At 40.8% G+C, this 16,193-nt stretch overlaps 1 protein-coding gene across 2 annotated transcripts in view; it reads left to right on the top strand.

The window, feature by feature from the left end:
- COG4 (component of oligomeric golgi complex 4) overlaps positions 1-16,193 on the top strand; it is a 114,178-nt gene that overhangs the window by 41,510 nt on the left and 56,475 nt on the right. For both annotated transcript variants that reach the window (XM_053702261.1, XM_053702271.1), the window contains exons 9-10: positions 849-982; positions 14,169-14,287. In XM_053702261.1, the coding sequence (XP_053558236.1) occupies positions 849-982; positions 14,169-14,287 (253 nt within the window). The remainder of the gene's footprint in view (positions 1-848; positions 983-14,168; positions 14,288-16,193) is intronic.

Below are 16,193 nucleotides of genomic sequence, written 5' to 3'. Positions count from 1 at the left end.
AAAGTTTAACATTGCAAAAGAGCAAAATTATGCATTCAGGAATGAAAATGTTAATTACAGGTTTAATAACTTTACTAACCATTACAAAAGAGCAGCAGGGCTTAGGGATTATTATTTCAGATGTTTTAAAAATAAGAAAACAAAGTAGTATTGCAGCGAGTAAGGCCAGTAGAAAGCTTGGTTTGTATTGGTAGAGGTATTTGCAGCAGAAATAGTAAGGTTCTTATACCACTTTACAGGTCACTAGTTGGCCCTCTTCTTGAACATTGTGTGTAGGGGCCATATCTCCAGAAGGATATAAACAAACTGGAATCTATTCAAAGGAGGGTTACTAAAATGGCACATGGTATTAAAAAAAAAAAAACTTACAAGAAAGGCTCAATGACCTAAATATGTATATCTTAGAGGAGAGTAGGGGAAGAGGGTAATATGATAGCAACTTTCAAAAATATTAAGAGGCTTTGTAAAGTTGAGGCAGTGATTATTCTTCACAAAAAAAGTGTAGAAAGTTTAGGAGTAATTTTGTGGAAGCACTTCTTCACAGAAAGGGTTGAATTTTGTTTTTATTCATATAATAAACTTCCATTAGAGGTGGTAAGGACAAACACTGGAGGAGATTTAAAAAATGCCTGTTATAAGCATAACGCTATCCTACGAACTATATAAGTTTACAATTAATTAAGGAAATTTTGGCCAGATTTATTGTGCCTATGGTTCTTATCTGCCATCAAAATCTCTTTCTATTTTTATGATGGCAGAGTTATGAAGTAGTTTATAAAATAGTTTAGCACCCATATTGAGCATGTATCTCTTTATAGAAACCACAATCACTTGTTTTACTCCTGTAGGGACCTGGACCCAATCCTGGCCGAGGTGGCGTTGATTAGTGCCCGCACAGAATTGTACTTGCGCTTCATTAAACGTCGTGTTACTTCCGATTTTGAGGTTGGGGACTCCATGGCTTCTGAGGAGGTGAAGCAAGGTGTGTAGTGCTATCCTGGTAAATTGGTACTGAGTCACAATAGGTGCAGATCTTAAGTTGGAATAGTAAATAAAAAAAAATGCTGTTTGTTATGATCAATACAGTAGGTATGGGCAAAATTCATTATTTGTCAAACAAATTCGAAATATAGCCATGGGTAGCAGCATTCTGCTATTTTCGGCACCAGATATAATAGTGTTATGGTGCAACACACCGTAAAAGCTGATCCAATTAGCAGCGCTAGTTAAACGTCTCATCTATATAACTAGCGCTGCTGATTGACTGCTGAACCTAACCAGTCATCACTATTATAAAGTTTTTTTTTTTTATTGAGAAAAGTTTTGTTACAATTTTCACAAAGCAATTGGTACAGTGATACTTTACTGTATAACATCCAGCATTAAATAACTTGTTTACACCATTTTTTTTTTTTTCCCCCTCTTACATCCATAAATGGTACAGGGATGTTTAGCTTCCTCACATTACATCCAATATATACTTTGTTCATTCTTTCATCCAGCTTACTACCTCTACAGAGTGAACCGCTATACTCTTGTTAATATGGATTAGTTCAGTGCTATTCTCATTTTTTTTTTTTTCCTTTTTCCCTTTTTTTTTAATTACGTTAATCTTGGTTGTTTCTCTAAATAGGTTACTAAAAAAAAGAAAAGCCTTAATAACACATCCTTTTTCTTGATGTGTTTGACTATTAAATATCTCATACACTATAACAACAACAACAAAAAAAAAAAAAAAAAAAGAAAAAAGGGAAGAAGAAAAAACAAAAAAAGAGTTAATCTTACAGCTCATCCCTCTCCCCTCCTACGCCCTCCAGCTCCCCCTGAGTTGTTCCTCTTGAATATATATAGAATTTTCAAATGGTTTAATAATAATTTGTTGTATTGCAGGATCTAACGATCTTATATATAACTCCCATTTAGTCATAAATTTTGCTATTTGTTTTTCCGACTGACTATCTGTATCAAATTGCTCGTAAGTCATTTGCTGTTGTATTCGCCTTAAGAAAATCTTTATACTTAAGTTCTTTTTGGAATTCCATTCACATAGTATCATATTCCTAACAATTAAAATTATGGTATTTAATAAACGAGTGCATGACCCGTATACTACCCCTTTTGCTAGAAAGAGAACTTCCTTTGGAGTGATGTCCACGTTAATTTTACATTTTTTTTTCAACCAATAAGTTATTTTTAGCCAAAAAGTGTTAATTTTGGGGCAAGAATACATACAATGTACTATATCTGCTCTTTCATATCTACATCTCTTACAAAAACTATTTTGGGAATTACCCCACTTAGCTAACACATAAGGGGTTAGGTAAACATGATGTAGTATTTTAACTTGTGACTCTCTCCAGCTAGATAGTAAAGTGGCTTTTTTTGTTCTATTTATACTTCCTCTTAAATCCTCCTTAGTTATTTCAAGCTCTGGTAAAATTCTCAGCCATTTATTGATTGATTCATATATGTATTTCTCCAACATAGGTGTGTCCGGTCCACGGCGTCATCCTTACTTGTGGGATATTCTCTTCCCCAACAGGAAATGGCAAAGAGCCCAGCAAAGCTGGTCACATGATCCCTCCTAGGCTCCGCCTACCCCAGTCATTCTCTTTGCCGTTGTACAGGCAACATCTCCACGGAGATGGCTTAGAGTTTTTTAGTGTTTAACTGTAGTTTTTATTATTCAATCAAGAGTTTGTTATTTTAAAATAGTGCTGGTATGTACTATTTACTCAGAAACAGAAAAGAGATGAAGATTTCTGTTTGTATGAGGAAAATGATTTTAGCACCGTAACTAAAATCCATGGCTGTTCCACACAGGACTGTTGAGAGCAATTAACTTCAGTTGGGGGAACAGTGTGCAGTCTCTTGCTGCTTGAGGTATGACACATTCTAACAAGACGATGTAATGCTGGAAGCTGTCATTTTTCCCTATGGGATCCGGTAAGCCATGTTTATTACGATGGTAAATAAGGGCTTCATAAGGGCTTATTAATGATTGTAGACTTTTCTGGGCTAAATCGATTCATTTTTAAAACATATTTAGCCTTGAGGAATCATTTTATCTGGGTATATTGATATTATAATATCGGCAGGCACTGTATTAGACACCTTATTTCTCTGGGGCTTTCCCAAAGCATAAGCAGAGCCTCATTTTCGCGCCGGTGTGGCGCACTTGTTTTTGAGAGGCATGGCATGCAGTCGCATGTGAGAGGAGCTCTGATACTTAGAAAAGGCTTTCTGAAGGCGTCATTTGGTATCGTATTCCCCTTTGGGTTTGGTTGGGTCTCAGCAAAGCAGATACCAGGGACTGTAAAGGGGTTAAAGTGTTAAAACGGCTCCGGTTCCGTTATTTTAAGAGTTAAACCTTCCAAATTTGGTGTGCAATACTTTTAAGGCTTTAAGACACTGTGGTGAAAATTTGGTGAATTTTGTACAATTCCTTCATGTTTTTTCGCAATTGCAGTAATAAAGTGTGTTCAGTTTAAAATTTAAAGTGACAGTAACGGTTTTATTTTAAAACGTTTTTTGTACTTTATTATCAAGTTTATGCCTGTTTAACATGTCTGAACTACCAGATAGACTGTGTTCTGAATGTGGGGAAGCCAGAATTCCTGTTCATTTAAATAAATGTGATTTATGTGATAATGACAATGATGCCCAAGATGATTCCTCAAGTGAGGGGAGTAAGCATGGTACTGCATCATTCCCTCCTTCGTCTACACGAGTCTTGCCCACTCAGGAGGCCCCTAGTACATCTAGCGCGCCAATACTCCTTACTATGCAACAATTAACGGCTGTAATGGATAATTCTGTCAAAAACATTTTAGCCAAAATGAACCCTTGTCAGCGTAAGCGTGGCTGCTCTGTTTTAGTTACTGAAGAGCATGACGACGCTGATATTAATATCTCTGAAGGGTCCCTAACCCAATCTGAGGGGGCCAGGGAGGTTTTGTCTGAGGGAGAAATTACTGATTCAGGGAACATTTCTCAACAGGCTGAACCTGATGTAATTGCATTTAAATTTAAGTTGGAACATCTCCGCATTCTGCTTAAGGAGGTATTATCCACTCTGGATGATTGTGAAAAGTTGGTCATCCCAGAGAAACTATGTAAAATGGACAAGTTCCTAGAGGTGCCGGAGCTCCCAGAAGCTTTTCCTATACCCAAGCGGGTGGCGGACATTGTTAATAAAGAATGGGAAAGGCCCGGTATTCCTTTCGTCCCTCCCCCCATATTTAAAAAATTGTTTCCTATGGTCGACCCCAGAAAGGACTTATGGCAGACAGTCCCCAAGGTCGAGGGAGCGGTTTCTACTTTAAACAAACGCACCACTATACCCATAGAGGATAGTTGTGCTTTCAAAGATCCTATGGATAAAAAATTAGAAGGTTTGCTTAAAAAGATGTTTGTTCAGCAGGGTTACCTTCTACAACCAATTTCATGCATTGTCCCTGTCACTACAGCCGCATGTTTCTGGTTTGATGAGCTGATAAAGGCGCTCGATAGTGATTCTCCTCCTTATGAGGAGATTATGGACAGAATCAATGCTCTCAAATTGGCTAATTCTTTCACCCTAGACGCCACTTTGCAATTGGCTAGGTTAGCGGCTAAGAATTCTGGGTTTGCTATTGTGGCGCGCAGAGCGCTTTGGTTGAAATCTTGGTCGGCTGATGCGTCTTCCAAGAACAAGCTACTAAACATTCCTTTCAAGGGGAAAACGCTGTTTGGCCCTGACTTGAAAGAGATTATCTCGGATATCACTGGGGGTAAGGGCCACGCCCTTCCTCAGGGTCGGCCTTTCAAGGCGAAAAATAGACCTAATTTTCGTCCCTTTCGTAAAAACGGACCAGCCCAAAGTGCTACGTCCTCTAAGCAAGAGGGTAATACTTCTCAAGCCAAGCCAGCTTGGAGACCAATGCAAGGCTGGAACAAGGGAAAGCAGGCCAAGAAGCCTGCCACTGCTACCAAGACAGCATGAAATATTGGCCCCCGATCCGGGACCGGATCTGGTGGGGGGCAGACTCTCTCTCTTCGCTCAGGCTTGGGCAAGAGATGTTCTGGATCCTTGGGCGCTAGAAATAGTCTCCCAGGGTTATCTCCTGGAATTCAAGGGACTTCCCCCAAGGGGGAGGTTCCACAGGTCTCAGTTGTCTTCAGACCACATAAAAAGACAGGCGTTCTTACATTGTGTAGAAGACCTGTTAAAAATGGGAGTGATTCATCCTGTTCCAATAAGAGAACAAGGGATGGGGTTCTACTCCAATCTGTTCATAGTTCCCAAAAAAGAGGGAACGTTCAGACCAATCTTAGATCTCAAGATCTTAAACAAGTTTCTCAAGGTTCCATCTTTCAAGATGGAAACCATTCGAACTATTCTTCCTTCCATCCAGGAGGGTCAATTCATGACCACGGTGGATTTAAAGGATGCGTATCTACATATTCCTATCCACAAGGAACATCATCGGTTCCTAAGGTTTGCATTCCTGGACAAACATTACCAGTTCGTGGCGCTTCCTTTCGGATTAGCCACTGCTCCAAGGATTTTCACAAAGGTACTAGGGTCCCTTCTAGCGGTGCTAAGACCAAGGGGCATTGCAGTAGTACCTTACCTGGACGACATTCTGATTCAAGCGTCGTCCCTTCCTCAAGCAAAGGCTCACACGGACATTGTCCTGGCCTTTCTCAGATCTCACGGCTGGAAAGTGAACGTGGAAAAGAGTTCTCTATCCCCGTCAACAAGGGTTCCCTTCTTGGGAACAATTATAGACTCCTTAGAAATGAGGATCTTTCTAACAGAGGCCAGAAAAACAAAACTTCTAGACTCTTGTCGGATACTTCATTCCGTTCCTCTTCCTTCCATAGCTCAGTGCATGGAAGTGATCGGGTTGATGGTAGCGGCGATGGACATAGTTCCTTTTGCGCGCATTCATCTAAGACCATTACAACTGTGCATGCTCAGTCAGTGGAATGGGGACTATACAGACTTGTCTCCGAAGATACAAGTAAATCAGAGGACCAGAGACTCACTCCGTTGGTGGCTGTCCCTGGACAATCTGTCTCAAGGGATGACGTTCCGCAGACCAGAGTGGGTCATTGTCACGACCGACGCCAGTCTGATGGGCTGGGGCGCGGTCTGGGGATCCCTGAAAGCTCAGGGTCTTTGGTCTCGGGAAGAATCTCTTCTACCGATAAATATTCTGGAACTGAGAGCGATATTCAATGCTCTCAAGGCCTGGCCTCGGCTAGCGAGGACCAAGTTCATACGGTTTCAATCAGACAACATGACAACTGTTGCGTACATCAACCATCAGGGGGGAACAAGGAGTTCCCTAGCGATGGAAGAAGTGACCAAAATCATTCTATGGGCGGAGTCTCACTCCTGCCACCTGTCTGCTATCCACATCCCAGGAGTGGAAAATTGGGAAGCGGATTTTCTGAGTCGTCAGACATTGCATCCGGGGGAGTGGGAACTCCATCCGGAAATCTTTGCCCAAGTCACTCACCTGTGGGGCATTCCAGACATGGATCTGATGGCCTCTCGTCAGAACTTCAAAGTTCCTTGCTACGGGGCCAGATCCAGGGATCCCAAGGCGGCTCTAGTGGATGCACTAGTAGCACCTTGGACCTTCAAACTAGCTTATGTGTTCCCGCCATTTCCTCTCATCCCCAGGCTGGTAGCCAGGATCAATCAGGAGAGGGCGTCGGTGATCTTGATAGCTCCTGCGTGGCCACGCAGGACTTGGTATGCAGATCTGGTGAATATGTCATCGGCTCCACCTTGGAAGCTACCTTTGAGACGAGACCTTCTTGTTCAGGGTCCGTTCGAACATCCGAATCTGGTTTCACTCCAGCTGACTGCTTGGAGATTGAACGCTTGATTTTATCGAAGCGAGGATTCTCAGATTCTGTTATCAATACTCTTGTTCAGGCCAGAAAGCCTGTAACTAGAAAGATTTACCACAAAATTTGGAAAAAATATATCTGTTGGTGTGAATCTAAAGGATTCCCTTGGGACAAGGTTAAGATTCCTAGGATTCTATCCTTCCTTCAAGAAGGATTGGAAAAAGGATTATCTGCAAGTTCCCTGAAGGGACAGATTTCTGCCTTGTCGGTATTACTTCACAAAAAGCTGGCAGCTGTGCCAGATGTTCAAGCCTTTGTTCAGGCTCTGGTTAGAATCAAGCCTGTTTACAAACCTTTGACTCCTCCTTGGAGTCTCAATTTAGTTCTTTCAGTTCTTCAGGGGGTTCCGTTTGAACCCTTACATTCCGTTGATATTAAGTTATTATCTTGGAAAGTTTTGTTTTTAGTTGCGATTTCTTCTGCTAGAAGAGTCTCAGAACTATCTGCTCTGCAGTGTTCTCCTCCTTATCTGGTGTTCCATGCAGATAAGGTGGTTTTACGTACTAAACCTGGTTTTCTTCCAAAAGTTGTTTCTAACAAAAACATTAACCAGGAGATTATCGTACCTTCTCTGTGTCCGAAACCAGTTTCAAAGAAGGAACGTTTGTTGCACAATTTGGATGTTGTTCGCGCTCTAAAATTCTATTTAGATGCTACAAAGGATTTTAGACAAACATCTTCCTTGTTTGTTGTTTATTCAGGTAAAAGGAGAGGTCAAAAAGCAACTTCTACCTCTCTCTCTTTTTGGATTAAAAGCATCATCAGATTGGCTTACGAGACTGCCGGACGGCAGCCTCCCGAAAGAATCACAGCTCATTCCACTAGGGCTGTGGCTTCCACATGGGCCTTCAAGAACGAGGCTTCTGTTGATCAGATATGTAGGGCAGCGACTTGGTCTTCACTGCACACTTTTACCAAATTTTACAAGTTTGATACTTTTGCTTCTTCTGAGGCTATTTTTGGGAGAAAGGTTTTGCAAGCCGTGGTGCCTTCCATTTAGGTGACCTGATTTGCTCCCTCCCTTCATCCGTGTCCTAAAGCTTTGGTATTGGTTCCCACAAGTAAGGATGACGCCGTGGACCGGACACACCAATGTTGGAGAAAACAGAATTTATGTTTACCTGATAAATTTCTTTCTCCAACGGTGTGTCCGGTCCACGGCCCGCCCTGGTTTTTTAATCAGGTCTGATAATTTATTTTCTTTAACTACAGTCACCACGGTACCATATGGTTTCTCCTATGCAAATATTCCTCCTTAACGTCGGTCGAATGACTGGGGTAGGCGGAGCCTAGGAGGGATCATGTGACCAGCTTTGCTGGGCTCTTTGCCATTTCCTGTTGGGGAAGAGAATATCCCACAAGTAAGGATGACGCCGTGGACCGGACACACCGTTGGAGAAAGAAATTTATCAGGTAAACATAAATTCTGTTTTTATCCTAATTTGATTGTTAAGTTTGTTATACAATGCTGAACAACTAATGTTCCCTTGTGAGAATATATTCAATATGGGAGTCAAATTATGCCAGTTGTCCTTCGTGTAAATAACCCTTCCTAATGAGTTACAGTAGTGTCTCAACTGAAGATATATGAAGAATTGTAAATTCTCCCAACCATACGTATCTTTTAAGTAGTTGAAGTCCCAAATACATTTCTTCTGGTTATCAATTATCTGGTATAAATAGGTAAAACCTCTTTCCTGCCAACGTTGACATACTTCAGCATTAATCATTACCTCAGGATTCCCTATTAACGGTAAGAAATTTGAAAAATGAAAATCTATTTTAAGAATCTTGCATATTTTTTGCCAAGCTATTATAAGATTCGTTATGTTATCCAATTTTTTCACCCTATCTGGCAACCTATTGTAATCTATATGTATTAAAGAGTTTAGACTATAAGGTTTTACTATGTTTTCTTCTAATTCTAAGTCTACGATCCTGTTATTATTAGAGATCCAAGCTAGTACTATTTTAACCAAGAACACCTGGTTATATAATTTTAGGTCAGGTAGCCCCATTCCACCCCAATCATTTGCGATGGACAATTTTGAATATGATATTCTAGCTTTTTTATTTTTCCAACATAGTTGAATTACTGCCTTCTTAATGCAAGCTAGATCCTTATTTTTAATTTTTAGTGGTAAACTATTATAAAGTTGTTAGATGAAAGCTGGTTTATGTAGCCTCAGGCAAGACATGCAGGTCATCACTTGCATGATAACTGCTGCATGCTAGTTTTGTTCATACTACTTTATAATATTCTATTAGGGTATTGGCTGCGCAATGGCAGCATGAATAAAACATATCTTTGTTTTGCCCAAGCACCACAAACTTAGCAGAGAATGTAGTAAGTACAAACCCTTCCTTGAAAGCATGACCCTAATTCAAATAAAAACAAAATTTTTGCTTACCTGATACATTTCTTTCTTTCCGGATATGGAGAGTCCACAAAGTCATTCAATTACTAGTGGGAATATCACTCCTGGCCAGCAGGAGGAGGCAAAGAGCACCACAGCAAAGGCTGTTAAGTATCACTCCCCTACCCATAATCCCCAGTCATTCGACCGAAGGGAAATGGAAAAAATGAATAACACAAAGGTGTAGAGGTACCTGAGGTTTAGTCAAAAATAACGGTCATAAATAAGGGTGGGGTCGTGGACTCTCCATATCCGGAAAGAAAGAAATTTATCAGGTTAGCATAAATTTTGTTTTCTTTCCTATGATATGGAGAGTCTACGACATCATTCAATTATTAGTGGGAAACAATACCCAAGTTAGAGGACACAGAATGAAAAGGGAGGGAGAACAAGACAGGCAGACCTAAACAGAAGGTACCACCGCTTGAAGAACCTTTCTCCCAAAACAAGCCTCAGCCGAGGCAAAAGTATCAAATTTATAAAATTTGGAAAAAGTGTGCAGAGAGGACCAAGTTGCAGCCTTGCACATTTGTTCTACAGAAGCTTCATTTTTGGAAGCCCAAGAAGACGAGACGGCCCTCGTGGAATGAGCTGTAATTCTGTCAGCAGGCTGCTGTCCAGCAGTCTCGTAAGCAAAATGAATCATACTTCTCAGCCAAAAAGAAAGCAAAGTGGCAGTAGCCTTCTGACCTTTACGCTTTCCCGAAAAACAAAGAAAAAGAGCAGAAGACTGGCGAAAATCCTTAGTCGCCTGTAAATAGAATTTTAGAGCACGCACAGCATCCATGTTGTGCAACAGACGCTCCTTATGAGAAGAAGGATTAGGACATAGAGAAGGAACAACAATTTCCTGATTAATATTCCTAACCAAAACCACCTTAGGGAGAAATCCCAACCTAGTACGCAGGACCACCTTATCCGCATGAAAGATAAGGTAAGGCGAATCACACTGCAAAGCCGAGAGTTCCGAAACTCTCCGAGCCGAAGGGATAACAAAAAGAAACAGAACCTTCCAAGATAACAACTTATTATCTATGGAATGCATAGGCTCAAACGGAGCCTGCTGCAAAACATTAAGAACAAGGTTAAGACTCCCAAGGAGGAGTAACAGATTTAAACACAGGCCTAATTCTGACCAAGGCCTGACAAAAGGATTGAACATCGCTTATGTAACAGAACAGAGTACTGACTGACAACAGCTTCTCCAGACCTTCCTGGAGAAAAGACCAAATTCTAGGAATCCTGACCCTACTCCAAGAGAACCTCTTAGATTCACACCAATAAAGGTATTTACGCCATACCTTTTTATAGTAAATTTTTCGAGTGACAGGCTTATGAGCCTGGATCATGGTCTTAATGACTGACTCAGAAAAACCACGCTTAGACAAAACTAAGAGTTCAATCTCCAAGCAGTCAACTTCAGAGAAATGAGATTTGGATGGAGAAATGGACCCTGAGTTAGAAGGTCCCTCCTCAGAGGCAACCTCCAGATCCTGGGAGGCCATGCAGGAGCTATAAGAATTACCGATGCTTTCTCCTGTTTGATACGAGCAATGACTCGTGGAAGAAGTGCAAACGGAGGAAACAAATAAACTAGACAAAACACCCAAGGAACCTCAAGAGCATCTATCAGAGCTGCCTGCGGATCTCTTGACCTTGAACTGTACCTTGGAAGCTTGGCGTTCTGCTGAGACACCATCAGATTTAACTCCGGTATCCCCGATTTGAGGGTTGACCTGGAGAACACCTCCGGATGGAAAGCCCATTCCCCAGGATGAAATGTCTCTCTGCTCAGGAAATCTGCTTCCCAGTTGTCCACTCCTAGAATGTGTATGGTAGATAGACAACAATTGTGGACTTCTGCCCACAGAATAACCAGAGTCACCTCATTGTCTGAGTACCCTTGTAGCTGGAATAAGGGAACTCTTTCCCAGATTCACTTTCCAACCGTGGGAACGTAGAAAAGACAACAAGATCTCTGTATGAGAGTTTGCTTGTTGAAAATATGGCGCCTGAACCAATATGTCGTCCAGGTAGGGCGCCACTGCAATGCCTCGGGACCTGATCACTGACAAAAGAGCCCACAGAACCTTTGTAATAATCCTGGGAGCTGTGGCAAGGCCAAACGGAGAATCCACAAACTGAAAGTGTTTTTCTAGAAAGGCGAATCTCAGGAATCTGTGATGATCCCTGTAGATGGGAACATGAAGATACACATCCTTCAGGTCTATGGTCGTCATGAACTGACCCTCTTGGACCAAAGGAAGAATGGACTGGGACATCTCGCAAACACACCTTACAAAACAGGGAAAGTCTGCCCCCCACTTGATCCGATCTTGGACCAGGGCCGACCCTTCATGTTGACTTAGAGTCAGCTGTGGGTTTCTTAATTACTTCCCCTTGTTCCAAGACTGACTGGATCTCCAAGAAGACTTGGACTGCTCCTGCTTGGAAGCAGAAGAGGAAGACTTTTGACCCTTGAAGCTTCGAAAGGAAAGAAAATTACTTTGACGTCATTTAGGTTTGGTCTTCTTATCTTGCGGTAGAAAAGATCCTTTTCCGCCCGAAATATCAGATATTATTTCTGCCATGCCAGGTCCAAACAAAGTCTTACCTTTTGTAAGGAAGCGCCAGAAGCTTAGACTTGGAGGTAACATCAGCTGACCATGATTTTAGCCATAAAGCCCTGCGGGCCAAGATAAAAAAAACAGACATCTTGGCCCCTAATCTAATAACTTGCATGTTCGCATCAGATGAAAAGGAATTAGCTAGTTTAAGAGCCATAATCCTATCTTGAATTTCCTCCAACTGAGTATCTTCTAAAATAGATTCAGACAAAGCATCACACCAATTAGATGCTGCACTTTTTACTGTGGCAATACAAACTGCAGGTTGCCATTGAAGACCTTGATGAAATACATCTTCTTCAAATAAGCCTCCAGCTTCTTGTCCATTGGATCCTTAAAAGGGACGTTTGAGGTGAAAGACGTGGCATTACCTGAACAGCCTCATCCTGAGAGACTTTACTGGGCTCAGAGGGCAACAATTTATCTTTACATTGCAAAGTTTTAGCTAAACAAGCAGCACAGAATTGCATAGGCAAAACAATATGTGTCTCCAGGCATAATAAACATTTGTCACAAGAAACTTGTTCCATGTCCATAATAGCTTCAATAAAAGTTCCAAAACAAAACAACAACTTTACAATAAGACTACTGTCTCTCTCAGAGCAAAAATACGTTAAATGCAGAGGGCAAAATAACAGATCTAAGACCCTCTACACCTCAGTAAATGCTGAGGTGCCCTACCTGACCCCTCAGAAGAATGCGATAACAAGAAACCCTGAAATCCAGAAGATCGAAAGCTTCCTCTTCCTAGAGCGACTGAAAAACACACCGCCGCTCCGCTCATACACTGAGAATGGAAGTGCAGCGGGTCACATGATCGGCTAAAGACAAACTGCGCCAAAATCAAAAACGCGCGTTTCTCAGCTGAATAAAAAACATCTGATAAATCCTCTAGCGATAAAGCAACAGCGACTGTGCACACTAACCTACAGAAGCAACTAAAATAAAATAAAAAGACAACGGTATCTTTAAAAAACACTTAGCCTCACAAAAACACAAAATGAGCCCCATACATATATGTTAAAGGGAATCCTCCCCCACATAAACAGATCAATCCCCTTAGTCTCAGTCACAAAAAAGTGCCTGCATCCTGCAAATAAAAAATCCTTAAAGGATTAAATGTGTCCCAATAAAATAAAGCAGCAGAATCCTGTAAAGTGCAAGTCTCCATACCTAGAAGACAAAAAGCACTTACCTGCAATCTAGCTGTCCAGCAGGAAGACAGCTCATAAGGCGTGAAAGGACACATACTCCTTACAGAGACCTGTAGAAAAAAGAAAGAACAGAGTACCCTAACTCTGGCTTTCTATACCTAGGGCAGCAATATGTTAGGAAACAAAGTAAGCACAACCTCACAACTTCCTAACTGCGTAAAAGCCACCACTACTTTACTGCAGAGATTGACGTGGACTCAGCTAAACCCCAAATCCTTGCTTGCAGGGAAAAGTATCCAAAAATAATTAATTTCTTCAGATACCAAACTTTACCTCCTCCATTAACAGAGGCAAAGATAATGACTGGGGATTATGGGTAGGGGAGTGATACTTAACAGCCTTTGCTGTGGTGCTCTTTGCCTCCTCCTGCTGGCCAGGAGTGATATTCTTACTAGTAATTGAATGACGTGGACTCACCATATGTTAGGAAAGAAACAACTTTCTCTCTGATCCTTGAAGCTTTAGATGGAAACCTATTAGTTGCTACTGTCCGGGATTGTAGACAACAAGGGTAACCTTACTTTAGAGAGAGTGGGTGTATTGTTTTGTGAAGTTTGTCAGTGTTATCTACTGTGTGCTTGGTCTGGGCTGAATATTACATTGCCCCTTTAAAAAACAAACAAACAAAAAACGTACTAAACAGTTGTTTTCTGCTTAAAGCTTTAAGTATGCAAAGCAGGTTTTAACATTTGTTGAAGTGTTATTGCTACTAAGGGATGCAGAATATAGCCAGTACACAATTTTGTGATCTACAGTTATACACCAATATATATATTATATATATTTTGGGCAAAGATGGCATATAATCTACATGGAACAAAGCCTGTTGTGTATAGGAGTCTGGTCATTTTGATATGTTTTGCAAGTAGATGCATATTAAAGTGCCTTGACTTTTATGGCCATCATCTGAGTTTTATCACGTCATCGCTGCTCAATACTCAGGGATGTACAGGTATATTAGCCTTGAACAACATTTCTCACTGAATTTTTTATTGTTTTAGAACATCAGCAAAGTCTGGACAAACTGCTGAAGCTTTGTCTGCTTAGCCGATCTGTACAGGAACTCATTGGATACTACATCACAATGGAAGAGTTCTACATGAGAGAATCTGTCAATAAGGTAAAACGTCTGAAAATGTGAATCTTCCCAAAGGTTTCCTTGTGTGTTGTTTCAGATACTTGGGAAATATAGTTCCATAATTGCAGGGGTTAACTGTGCAAACGATAAAAGTAATACTAGTGTGACATAGCGTAGATATCCTCCTTAAAGGATTTTCTTGCACATTCTATCAGCCCCTCAAATAAAGCAGGAGCAGCATAAATTGGGACCTTTTAAGTTGATTTTTCTGTGCATCCGGTCAGCTCATTACACAATGACATAACTATTTTTTTTAATTTACTAAGAACTCTTTCTCTGTGTCTTAAAGTGACTTCAAAATTTAGGAAGAAATCGTCATTCCTTCTTGTACACATAACTTAGATCAGCAGAAAATGTCCAGGGGGGGGGGGGGGAGGGGTTTAAATGGCAACCTGTGTAACAGGAGAGAGCTGCTTGTTGTACACATGAATGTTAGAACACACAGTAGCTCGTTGGTATTAAGAGTGACTCAGGTGGGTGCATAGGCAGCATGTGGCATTAGGGTTTTAATTTTACTTATATAAGCCAGTGCTGGCTCTGGCAGGACTGTCTGTTGTTTGTAATATAGAAAGACAATTGAATTATGTGTGTTTAAATTTGGGGCTGATAGAGGAGTAATGTAAAATAGCTAGTGGGACCAGATACGTAATTAGAAACTGCGTTTTTGGTACTGGTTGGTCACTCCAGCCATAAATGCACAGGGATAATTAAAGAGATTGTAAAAATGTCAGTTAAACAACATTGCAATATACCTTCATTATTTATATTTCCTGCTGTTCCTGTTGTTTAATGTTATGCTACCCTCACAGAGGTTGGAGATTATTCTATGGAAGGCAGAACCCCGGAGACTCTTACATAATGTGCTTTGATTTGTTGATATGTGCAGGGCTTGTCAATATCAGTCCCTGATTGGCCACAGCAAAGGGAGTGATATAAACAACATTCATGAGATTTTCAGATGCTTTCAAAACATTTATTGTGCATGCAGATATTTTGCAATGCAGTGAATAATTTCTGATAAATAAAAAAATCACTTTACTCTTCCTTTTTTTGTAAATTCTTTTTTATTGGAGAAAACAAAGGAAGTATCACAAGAAAAAAGAAGAGCATAATGACTTTACTCTTCCTTTTAATAAAAAAAACATACACGACACAAGCTGGCAGCTTTAAACATTAGCAAATACATAAAAACCCACATTTGTACAGAGGAATATTCTCATGCACTGACAGACACAGCTATATACTGATAAAAGTTCATATATACATTGCCAAAAGCATGAGAAAATCTGTTGCACATCATATTTACCTGCTCTGGTTCTACATGACGGAAGCTGAGATCTTAAAACCACACACATACACCTACATACACGCATGAAACAAAAGCACAGACAAATACATACATTTACAGTACTGGCATAACTGTTCTAACTGATCCTTCACACGTGGTACCTGCACCACAGGATCTGTTCTCTCTTCCCTGTCCTGCTTCCTACACTTGACTGAGGAACAAGATTAATCAGCCAATAGGAGAGAACAGCCAATCCTAGCAAGCCTGCTAGAGCTCCAGCTGAAACCCCAGTGCTGCGGAGCTGATTGTGCCTGCTGATCTTGCGAGTAACTGCCTGTCCTTGTTGCAGCAGCAGTGAGGCAGAGAACAGATTGTACTTGTTAGAAATATAAACTGCACTGCATTAAGGTGTGATTATAGCAGGAACATTAGCACTGAAAAATCAAACATCAAGCACTGCTTAGATCATTTATTCATCCAGCAGCCTCTGAAAGCTCATTTCTAATATAGTTAATGGCAGCTGAGTGGAAATAGAGAACAGAAATATCTAATACCCTAACAAAAAATTGCATGAGTTGTATATTATGTTTTGCAATGTTA

Source organism: Bombina bombina, chromosome 1, assembly GCF_027579735.1.
Source record: "Bombina bombina isolate aBomBom1 chromosome 1, aBomBom1.pri, whole genome shotgun sequence".
Taxonomy (NCBI): domain Eukaryota; kingdom Metazoa; phylum Chordata; class Amphibia; order Anura; family Bombinatoridae; genus Bombina; species Bombina bombina.
This window is presented reverse-complemented; position numbering and strand designations above follow the sequence as displayed.